The following is a 12,314-nucleotide window of genomic DNA, read 5'->3' as shown; positions in this document are numbered from 1 at the left end:
GCATAGTGTTGGTATGGGCTCTTCCACCTTGATAACACCAATCCGTATTTACTTATTTAAAATGCATATACCCTGCCACTTATCAAAATACTCTGGAGGTGGCTTCCATAGAAGATGAAACAATATCAGTATAAGTTATACATAAAAAGCATTGTAGCCAGCACTTAAACTTGTCATAAGCCGCGCAATCCAAACCAACCAACCAACCAAGAGCAAAGGAAAATATAGTGATGGAAAAATCAGTGTAATATGGGCAAAGGAAATAAGCAGTAAATAAATCAAGGGATAGGAGTACAGCTATACAACTGAGGAAACACCTACTACTACAGACACATGCCTGACAAAAAGCCTTTGCATGGTATCGAAAAAAGCCTTTGCATGGTATCTGGCCAGGGGCCAGAGGAGTCAATATGGGGAGGCTGCAACTCGAAAGTTTTGACCACTCAGTGCTGTGTTCCATTTGGAACTGTCTCAGCAATCTCCATGTAACATATACAGCAACTCTTGGGACAGAAAATAAGTGTGGCTAAGGATTTTTTTTCATTTTTCTTCTCATGCTATTGTAATCTCCATCTGACTACTGAGATGAATGGCATTTTAATCAACATCATTTTATTCCAGAACCTTCTGCACCTTGTTTTGTTTATATGCACTTTTGTTTATATTTTTCTTATAGAACAAGGAAAATGCCCCATAGATGAAATGGAGAAACTTTACAAATCTTTAGAGCAAGCCAGTTTGTCTCCTATTGGGGACCGCCGACCTTCAACTAAAAGAGAGCTGAGAAAATCCTTTATCAAAAGGAGCAAAAACCCATCAGTTAATGAGAAACTGCACAGAATTCGAGCTCTGAATAGTACATTAAAGGTAAGATTGAATGGAAGTGTTAAACTCAACCAGAGAAAGGAGGAATTATCCTATTTAACTTGCTGAGACGCATGGGATGTAAAGCCATCCCTGAAAATTGTTTGTTCCTAACTAACACATGGGTATTTTCCTAATACTTGAATTTTCCAAGCTAAAAAAGTAATTAGGACAATTTCAGAAATGAGACTCCTTTATTGGTTAATGTTTCCCGTTCCATTAATGTTTGTTTTTTATCTGCTAGTGCAAAGAACATGACTTGGCTATGATTAACCAGTTGCTAGAGGACAGAAAGTTGACAGCGAGGAAGTACAGGGAGTGGAAGGACACAAACTCTATGCTGGTCCAAGATATCTATCAGCAGCAGGATATCCTAAATGTGTCTGAGGAAAATATCAAGGAGCCAGAGGAGATGCTGCAACCTTCTTTCATGGAAAGTACTATCTGAGAAGAGCGGACAGTGTGTTACTCCTTCTGCTACTATTTCTCTTCACCTGTGATAAATTTTGAGCTGCTACAGTTTCAAGTTTTGTTGTTTTTCTAAGAGTTGATTGGTTCCCTACTATGGAAAATTCAGCCCCTAATCCAGAACATCCTTTCCTCTCTCAGTATTCTTTATTTACTCAGTATTCAGAGCGCTGTCATCCAAATGGTTGCATTGTGATAACTAGTCATGGTGAAGTTCTGAGGAGAACATTTATCCAATGAAGGGAAACTGCATTTCCATTTTTAAAAATGACCAAACTTCATAGCAAGAAATAATTAAGTACGTTCAGCACATGGACATTTATATTTTAAAGATTATGTATATATTGTAAATAAATACTGAAGCAAAATGTTTTTGAAATGCTTTAAAAGCTTGACTTTTAAAGATTTCTTCCAATAAAAAATGCTACTCTTCACTATGATCAACTGTCTGAAGTACAGAAAGGATAATAATATTAATGGCAGTGCCTGTATCTTTTATATGCTGTTTGGTGAACATATTGTGAGATAATAAACTATCCTTATTTATGAATGGCTAAAGCAAAGATATGCCTTTGTGTCCCATGGAAAAGATTATATCTGAGTTTTTTTTCATGACAAAACAAAATAAATTCCTTGCCTTTGCTCACACTTTATACATTTTTTGTTTTATGGACCAAGGTACTCAGTGACTCAAACAATCTCTTCGAAAATATATCCTGCAGAAATGTCTCTGCAAAACATATAAATTGATCTTACATTTGTGAGCAGGGGGTATCTGTGTGATGTGTTCTAATCTAGAAAGTCCATGCTTTTGTTCAACAGCTGTTTTGCCTGTTTTTATGAAGGGTTAGTTTTGTCCCAATGAATGAAATTATTAAACTATTAAAACATTAAAAATCAAGCCTACTCTAATTTGCATAATCCCTCACAGATAATAACATCATAAAAAGTCAGTAAGTAAAACAATGTGGATCAGCACAACCAATATTTGGCCTCATGGAAATATCAATGATATTTTAAATAAATATTTTAAATAAACATTAAAATGAACATTTTTCAAAGTGAAGACTTTTGGTGCTGCCAAAAATTTTCTAATAAAATAGTAGTAATAGTAGTAGTCCCCTGACCTGGATAGCCCAGGTGAGCGTGATCTCATGAGATCTCAGAAGCTAAGTAGGGTCAACCTTAGTTAGTAATTGGATGGGAGACTTCTAATGAATACCAGAGCTACAGAGGTAGGCAATGGCAAACCACCGTTGTTAGTCTTCTGCCATGAAAAATGCTACTGGGGTTGCCATAAGTCAACTATGACTTGAGGGCACTCTCCACCACCAATAGTAGCAGTCATGGTGGTGGTGGTGGTAGAAGTGGTAGTTGTAGTAATAACAATAATAATGTTCCTATGTTTTAGCTCCTAGTCCCAGAAAGTATCCTGCAAGATCTCTGCATTTGTTTGAAAGATTTCAATACAAGGGGCCATTACCATTATAATACATGTTCTTTTAACTTACAGGTGATTTTTCTAAGAATAGAAAGGAAGTAGATTTTCTGGACTGTGGGGAGCATTTGTATGTAGCATACATTTCTCTTTTATTTGTTTAGTTCTAAGCCGTTTCTTGGAAGTTTGCAAGTTCTTCTTCAAAACAAAACTCCCCATGTCATTCTTTAGTTATTCTTGATCTTACTAATGAAAAACAGACTGACAGTAAGTTTGGCCTTACATCGTTGGAACATTATGTTTGTTACATTTTGTAGCAAACTCCATTTTGTCCTCGAAAGGTAGCTGGATAGGGTCATTGTTTCCAGTGGAGAAAAGTTGACTGCAGGACTTTGCCCTTGGGATTTCCTGCTACCATAGAACAATGATGGCCAACCATTTGGCCAACTGTGCCCATGAGTAAGGGAGACCACTACTCTAGTGAGTGTTATATTGTATATGTACCTCCCTGCTTCAGGAGGGCATTCTTATAAAGAGATCAGAAATATAGTATAACAATAGTATTTTAGTGTATTGTGAAGTACTAATGCAAGGCTGAATACAGAACATAGCTTTATTTTACCTTTTGATTTTGGACAATTTAAAATAGCGTCTTGTATTCAAGTGATGGAAACGAGGGAATCTACACATTCCAGAATCCAGTTATGAGTCTGCTGTTCGTTAATGCCACACTACTAACCTTAGGAAGAACAGAATGGAAAAGGGGCTAGAAAGACCTAGTTCTTAAAGGAAACTGGGCTCCTTAGAGAATTTACCTATTCTCAGCTATCCTTGCAAGGACACATCCTTTTTGTGACAGTGGGACAAGAGACTGTAGAAGGCAGGAGGGAGTTCAATAAACCCTGAAGACAGGAAACTCAGGGGAGTAAAGTTCTTCAGCTTTCATCACATGACTACAAGGCAGTCTTTTAAATTAGTACAAGCGGTCCTCTAATCTTAATTGGTCGCTGCAGTATGTATACACACGTTTTCAGATGAACAGAATTTCTCCAGCAGATGCAAGACTCAGCTTCCTTTTTCCAAGGAGATCTTTGAAAGGAAGAGGATTAATCTCTGAACGTCTCCCCCAGTTGGATACTAGGGGTTAAACCCATTTAGGTTCTAATTTCAGCTCCAGCTAATGCAGAACTAGCATTTTGTAAATATGCTAAAAAGATTCTCCAGTTGTGGGTCTTTACAGGATCAAAGAGCCCAGATTGATGAAGTTTATCCCTTCAAAGGGATGGACAGCAGCAATTCAGATAAGTGAGGGGTAATGATTTCAGGCAATTTGCCATATGCTGGCAAGTGAATTCCAGAAAGATATCGGGCAATTGTTTGGAAATGCACAGTTCCAATAGCTTATAGCACTGCCAATGTGCTTTTAGAAGCTTGCTATTACAAAAGCAGTTTCAGGTGGGTAGCCATGTTGGTTTGCAGTAGAAAGGCAAGATTCAAGTCCAGTTGCACCTTAGAGACCAACTAGGTTTCCAGGGTATGAGCTTTCGAGACTCAAAGCTCCATTTGTCAGATATAAGGAGTGGAAAAGGGTAGGAGTCTTTATAATGCAGGCAAAGTTTGGGAGGGGCATTGCAAATTATTTTTATTTATGTCATTTATAGCCCACCTTTCTCACTGAGACTCAAGTTGGATTACACACTGTGAGATTAGTACGGTCAATATCAAGGGCATTTCCATAAACAATGCCATTGGGTAAATAAACACAAGAGTGTCAGGAAGCTAGCGATAATACATGGTGTAATTAGTTTGAAGGGATGCAAAGTGCAGGAAATTAGTATCTATAGTAAGAGGAAAAAAATCCTGTGTTCTGATTCAACCTAGCATGGTGTGGTTCCATTGTTCCAAACCTGCAAATAAATTCAGTTTTAGCAATCTCACACAGATATTTCCCTTGGAAGTTTCTCTGTTTGAGAACTGCAACTTTTAGGTCAGTAATGGAATGTCCTGGAAGATGAAAATGTTCACCCAGTGGTTTTTGAATGGTGTGATTTTTGAGTCATGAAGGGTTAGCCACCCCAAACCTCCTCCTTTGTGCACTGAAAACAGCCACTCCAACAGTCAGGCAGGTGATGTGCTCTACCCTTTAACTTTGTTGGACTGAGAGCTCTGCCTTCTCCAAGGCCTCAGCCCTCCAGTTCCTGAGTTCATTCCTGGGGTGTTCTCATATCTCAGTCAGTGATTCCAGACACAGCTTGATTAAATATATATTTTATTAGCTTTAGAGAGTGTTGCAAAGCATGACAAACAGACAACAAATATAAAACTAATAAACCTTACTGTTGCTAAACTAAAATCTGCCTATCTAAAACTTTAAGAGCTTACTAACTTAAGCATCTCTGGTTGGCATCCAATGATTGTTCATCTTACCTATCTGGTAGCATACAGTCCCTCTCCAAGCTCAGTTGTTGAAAAACAGAGAATAGTAAGTGTAAATGTGTAGTGAGAAGCCATCTTTTCTAGCCCTCAGTTTTTCACCAGGCAACTCAGGAGCCAATCAGGGCAAAGCTGCTAATTAGCATTACTGCTATGAGAAGATTCAGGGAGGACTGAACTGGTCTTCAAGGTCGTTTCACTAGAGTCTAAGAGTCTTTCTACACAAGACATCTAACACATGTTCTTCACATGTTAGGAGGCACAATGTTAGCGGGAAGCCTAGTTTTGAAAGACAGAGCCAGCAAAGACCACTCTGGAGGGGAAGGATTCTCTCACAGACCTCCGCCACTTCCAAAGCCTTTGCCCTGCTGAGGCTTGGTTAATTCAGAGTTTTAAACCATGAGGGTGGCAGGGTAAATGCTCCAAAGTGGAGACAGTCCGACATGCCAGTTCGACATGCAGCAGAGGGCTGTGAGAGAATCTGTCCCCTCCAGAGCGATCTCCGCTGGCTCTGTCTTTCAAAACTACACTTCCCGGCTAACATTGCATCTCCCAGCACTTGACAAACATGAACCCAGGCATCTCATATAGAGAGACTCTCAGAGACCACTTGTAGGTGTTGTTTAGCTTTGCCAGCTTGTTTTAAGCTAGGCCAGAGCCTACGCTCACTACACTAAACCACACTGAACCAATTTTCAACCATTCCTACTAGGATCCTGGCCTTAGCTGGCCTTTTCCATACAAGTCAGCTCTATATCCATGGCTGTTTTCACACTACTAACCTGCTTCCATAACGTTGTGAAACATCATTCAAAAACTGCAGAAGATAGCGTCTTCTCATGAGAGTTTTGCGTGACATCGCGCAAAACTCTCACAAGAAGTCACTATTTTCCGTGTTTTTTGTGCGACGTTTCGCAACGTTACTGAAGCAGGTTAGTAGTGTGAAAACGGCCCATTTATTCTTTTTGTCCAGTTCCGTTTGTCCAATGTAGTAGAGAGTAGAAGGGCACTGCTGACACTTGATGGCATATATAACACTGGAAGATGGACAAGTGAATGAACCTGTGATAGTATTATTAAGTATTGAGCCTTGTGCTCCAGTGATTTCAGCGAGGCAGTGATTTCAGCTCATGAGAGTACTTTATTGCAACAACAACAACTCCTGTGTGGCTCCCAAAGGAGCCAAATATACACACTCCAACTAAGCCCCCTTTCAGTAACCCCCCCAATAAGAACACAGACACTAGGATCCTTCATTTGCATGCGCTAAACAAAAGGCAACATGTTTACGAGCAGCAATTGGCTCATATTCCAGAGGAATGATTGGCTGCTGCTAACCCTATTTCCCAATAGGATTGGATACCTGCAGAGCCCTGCTTTACTCAAAGCTAGCCCAATACATAACGTATCATTGGCATTATTAGATCCAGTGATAGTGTTGTTAAGAGTAAATATAAGCGCAGAGTTTGCATCTTGGTTTATTGCAAGTCCTGGTTCCAGAGTCCGTGTTCATGATGGAAAGTGCATTATTTGGAGCAAGGAGTTGATTAAGGTCGGGTGGCTGTCTGTGGGCAAGAAAAGATTTGACCTCCCAATGCCTGTGAGAGAGCAGTATCATTGTCTGGCATAGGCTGCAAGTCATTAATGATGCGTTAAGCTGGTTTGAGCTGGGAACTGTATGGGATTACCAGCAATCAGTTTACCAGTTCTGTATGTGATCACCAGTTCTGTTGTAGTTTGGTTTTGGCTCATCTTGTAGCAGGTTATCACTTGGTATCATTCTGGCTTTGTTTATCTGTTTTCTTATTACATCTGGTGGGTATTGTAATTCCAGAAATCTCTATTGTAGATCCTGCAAGTGAGAATCTCTGTCAGAGGGACTGGAGCAGATGCAGCTGTAGAGTAGAGCCTGGTTGTAACAATGGATAGTTTGGTTTGTTTAGGATGGTTACTGGAGACACATTGATATGTCTGGTTTCTGGTAAAAATGTGGCTTTAATGCTTCTATCATGTATTTGTGCAGTGGTGTCTAGAAAATGTACTTCCTCTGTGTGGATTGATTCATAGTGAGGTTAATGGTGGAGCGGAAGCTGCTGAAGGCCTGGTGAAATTTCTCAGGTTCTTCTTTCTCCTGTGTCCAGATAAAAATGCTATCAATGAATCTAAAGTACAAGAATGGCATTAACAGCTGGGAGCTGAGGAAGCACTGCTCCAAGTCAGCCATGAAAATGTTGGTATATTGTGGTGCAGTTTGGTTCTAGTGTGAGTTTATGATGATAACAATAACATATTGGCTTTTCTAAAACCACTAACTGAATTCATGACAGAGTTGGGAATCAAACCAGAGACTTTATGGTTGCTCCAGCTTGGTCAGACTTTGGAAGACCCCTGAATGAATCATTAGTGTATTTTAAATGCTAAATAGTAGGAAGATGAGGACCATGACATGGGGAGAAATGAGTTTAACGCTTCCTTCTCCCCCACTATAAGCTCCCCACAAAAGGACAAATTGGGTTCCAGGGGGCTGTTTGGAAAAAAGGTAGTGAGAGTGAGTTCACCCATCCTCCCATGCCATAGCCTTCATCCGATCCCCCGCACCCCAACCCTGTTATATAGCAATTAAAAATTTAGAAATCAGATCAATGGATATCTCATCTGGGTAAAATTCTGATAAGGATTCTTAGGATCGCACTTTTAGTTAGAAGTAATTTCCTGTGTATTACTTAATGTAATCACAACAAGAGACCTAATGTAAAATAAATCATTTTAATTAGCAAGAGTATGAAAGGCATACTGTCTGCTGATTTCCAACCAACTTTAAAATTCAAAACTTGGTTCTCCAACAGACGTGGCGGAAAAGATGGATATGGTGTTAAACCCTTTGCAATAACAGAAAATCAATATTAAAATCATTGGGAAGGCCTGTCCCACCTTTTATCTTTCAGAGTTTTACAAAACGCTGTAATCGTTTTGAAATAGATGAAAACGGAGCACGACTACCACCTGCTGGGCTGTAATGATATTACAAGCAAAGTAAGAACGAACTCAGTTTGATGTTGAAATTGCCAACTTTTACATCTACAGTTGCACTTATTCAGTCACTTGGTAAGAGCATAGCACATGATTTACACAAACTTGGATAAGCATCAGTTTTTGTACTCTTGACTAAAGCAAATAGCCGCAACAGATTTCTGGCAAAATTACTACCAAGACCTACCATAGAAGAACATTTAAATTCATACTGTTACACTTTTGATGCTTACTGCTTACAGCCATGACTCAGTTCCCATCATCCCCTTACATTCTTATATATGGATGGCCACCATGAATTCAACTTCATAGAAAAAGGTTCATTTCTTTTGTGGGCAATTATTCAGACAGGGTACTAGGACGCATCTCTATTTTTTAGGAAATTAAAATTTCACTTGTAGAATGAGCTGAAAGAAGCATTTGGTGAATGAACAAAGCAGGTGATGATGCAGATGATGGACTAAAATAATATAAAAATAATAAATAAACTATTAACGGTCAGGGAGATAACACTGACCTCTGGCACCTTTATGCCAAAGTATGCAAGCAAAACATTTGCCCCGTGCCCATAGCAACAAGTAACAGAACAGCACCTCTCCCAGTCAGTGGGACAGCGGTGGGATTGATGTAATGGAACACTAGCGCCATCAGTGCAATTTTCTTCATTGTCAATTTTTTTAAACAAACTTTATTTATACCCCACCTTTCTCCTATATGGTGACTCAAAGTGCCATATATTCTTTTCTCCTCCATTTTTGCCTCACAACAACCTTGTGAAGTAGGTTAGCCTAAGTGCACGTGACTGGGCCAAAGTCATCCAGCAAGCTTCGATAGCACAGCAGGGAGTTGAACCTGGGTTGTCCAGATCCTAGTTCAACACTCTCGCCACTATACCACATTGGCCCATAAAACATGAGTTTTATCTTGCTGAATGGAAAATACCTCCATCAGTTATATTAGTTTTGACTCGCTGGGTTGTATGTATCCAGGTTTTCTGCTCAATTTTGCATGATTCCCTTCTTCATTGCAGCCCAGTTTCCACATAGTGTTTGTCCATGTAGGTTTCATGAGACTCCCAGCATAGCCTTTTCAGCGACCAATTGGGGTCCCTTCATTCTTTTTTCACCCCTAGAAAAACTAGTAGGATATAACCTCTTTCTTCTCACTCTGCTGCTCCCTCTGGTCTCCATGAATGCTGCCGGACAGACATTTGCCAGAATAGTGGTTAGACTGAAAGATGTCTATAGTGCAGGTTAGTCACAAGGACTATATTATTGAATTGGGGCTCTTTGGGTTTTGATTCGTCAACGTCCAAATGCTCAAGGGCTTCTGAGTGAGCACACCTGCCTGGAATCTCTCCAGCTAGCCTTCCCTCACTCTTTTAAGGTGACAATAGGATTTCTGTGATGGGAGGAAGCCTGGCATAGGCTGGGTCAGGCTAAGCCTGAATCATGCCAGACACGTCCCCTTAGCTAACGCTATCACTCTCCACACAGCTATTTGTGAGGACTCCATAACAGGGAGAGGGAGGCAATTAAAAATCTGTATTTCTTCCAGAGACTCTATCAGTACAAATACTTCATTTCCAGCATGGTGGACCACAGATAGAAGAGAAAGGATTCAACTAAAATGGAGTGAGGGAGAAATCAATATCATAAGGATACGCACAATAAATGAAAACAAACCAACAAACAATGGATCTGGCAATAGCAAGGCCAAGCTCCTACTCAAAAGTGTGTGACGAACCTTGACTTGATTGCTGCTTACATATATTTCTCTGTATTCAAAAGAAGGACGTATTGGGCTGTGAATCCTCCCCTTCACAGTGATGGCAGGAACTATTTTTCTGCCCCAGACTCTCTTTCTGTCCATGTCTACCACCTGGTCTCTTGCTTCCCAGTCCATTCACTTGTTTACCGGCCCAGGACATCCCCTCTTCAGTTCTTCTCTGCTCTCCAACTTTCTCCTGTCATCCAAGCCCTTTCCCCATGTAATGGCATACATTTCATGTCCATCAAATCTATACACCTTCCCCAAGTTTGAAGATCTCCTCCTATATGCTGTTTTCAAAATGACTGAGCTCAGCACGAAAGTTAATTTTGCTTATTAATCCCTGCTTCTTTCTGTTAATTGCCAGCTAGCATGATTGCTAATTAAAATGTAGCATGTACCAAGCTATCTAGGACTAATTATCAATATTTTGTAAGAGCTGGCTCAGTAGTGTGGGTAAGGAGGCATTTATACTTTCAGAGCTGGGTTGCTCCCCCCAAGTCCTTTACATTTTGAGAAAAAAAGACACAAAGTGAAATGTATTTGATTTTTTTTTTTGTATATTAGCTCAATTTCTCTTTCTTCTAGCTGGGAGCGGCTTAGATTCATTAAAACTACTAGAAGCACTTATATAAAAATCTAACAGACTAACATGCAATATTGATTTACTGTCCTACTTCAGTCCAGAGAAGTCTTTTTTTATTTTTCAAGGAGAATGTATGAACCTTAAAATTAAACCAAACTGTCAATTTTTCAAAACACTTACTGGAAAAATAAATTGCTTGTTGACTGTGACTGCATGTCCAGAGGGAATTTTTCATGCTTTTGGGAATGAGTTCTTTGAGATGAGATTTAGAGTATCTGACTAATGTTTAATGTTTATGGATATTCTGTTTTGCAGCAATAATTTATTTACAGCGCAACCCTATGGGGAATTACTCCGGTCTAAGCCCATTGGAGTCAATGGATGTAGACTGGAGCAACTCTTCATAGGATTGCACTGTTAGACTATTTATTGGGTAGGAAAGTTCCATGGTATTGGTGCTGCCAAATTGGTTGAAATACACACAAACCTACAGGGACATGGGCATAGCGGGTGCTGCTGAGGCTGAAGAGGGTGTTTTTCTTCAAGGCCTGCTCTGTCCTTAGGCCAACTGGAGCAGTCACTTTGGGTGGCAGATTCTGAGACACCCCCACCCCCACCACCACTCTGGTCTTGCTTGCTCATTGCCAGCCTCCTCTCTCCCCTGCCTGTGGCTCCTTGGCTGCCTCTGTCCACTGTGAGGAGTTACTGTGTTTGTACAGTACAGAGCACATTAATGAAAACCATGTTTTATTCAGTTTCATTTTTATTTGTGTGTGAAGGGGCAAAAAAGCAAGATGCATTTACAATGAATAGTCATGCCTTCTCAGAAAAGCACAGTTCAGTGTTTGTTTAAATTTTGCCACGATGACTTCCCACAAGTGTTTTCAACAAAGTGTACTGCACAATGTGCTGAAAGCAAATCTTCTATTGAACTAAAATGAATATTTCACATTCTTGTGCTTTGACTAACCTCTAGAATTAGCTTGCTAGGCTTAGTGACATCCATCCACTATTACAGTGCAATCCTAAGAAGAGTTACTCCAGTCTAAGCCCATAGATTTAAATGGGCTTAGACTGGAGTAACTCTTCTTAGGATTGTGCTGCTAGTATCAAAGAAATGGTTTCAAGTAATCACAAGTGCCTGCAAAAGCTGATGACTATGGGGAAAGTGACTTAAAATGAGTAAACACTGACTAGTAAAAAAAACCCTGGTCTTTTAAATAACATGGAAAAACGTGTATCTGTTCCATTCAACTTCCAACCAACAAGTAGCAGGATTTGGTTACTACCATACTGCAGAAAAAAGATGGGTTCCATCCCATCCCAAAAGGTCCCAGGGCTGAACTCCTGGAATCTCCAGTTAAAGGGATCAGGTAACTGATGATGTGAAAGACCTTTTTCAGGTGGGTCAGCATGTTGGTCTGCAGTATAAAGCAAGATTCAAGTCTAGTAGCACCTTAAAGATCTTTGTATCTGACTAAGGAAGCTTTGACTCTCAAAAGCTTAAACCCTGAAAATCTTCTTGGAATTTAAGGTACTACTGAACTTGAATCTTGCTGTGAAAGCAACTCTGTCTGAGATTTTGGAGTACTGCTTCCAGTTAGAGAAGACAGTAATGACCTTGATGGTCTAACTCAGTATAAGGCAGCTTTCTGTGTCCGTGTGTCTCTAGACTGTCCACCACCAACTCTTGAATCCTATCCTTCCAGTAGTAAGAGGCTGACC

At 40.0% G+C, this 12,314-nt stretch overlaps 1 protein-coding gene across 1 annotated transcript in view; it reads left to right on the top strand.

Annotated features, from left to right (window-relative positions):
* IPCEF1 (interaction protein for cytohesin exchange factors 1) overlaps positions 1-1,860 on the top strand; it is a 40,876-nt gene extending 39,016 nt beyond the window's left edge. The window contains exons 10-11 of the mRNA XM_054975255.1: positions 677-867; positions 1,109-1,860. Of these exons, the coding sequence (XP_054831230.1) occupies positions 677-867; positions 1,109-1,312 (395 nt within the window). The 3' untranslated portion in view covers positions 1,313-1,860. The remainder of the gene's footprint in view (positions 1-676; positions 868-1,108) is intronic.
* The last annotated feature ends 10,454 nt before the right edge of the window (positions 1,861-12,314 follow it).

Source organism: Eublepharis macularius, chromosome 1 (genome assembly GCF_028583425.1).
Source record: "Eublepharis macularius isolate TG4126 chromosome 1, MPM_Emac_v1.0, whole genome shotgun sequence".
Lineage (NCBI taxonomy): Eukaryota > Metazoa > Chordata > Lepidosauria > Squamata > Eublepharidae > Eublepharis > Eublepharis macularius.
The sequence above is the reverse complement of the archived record's forward strand: the minus strand, read 5'-3'. Positions and strand labels throughout refer to the sequence as shown.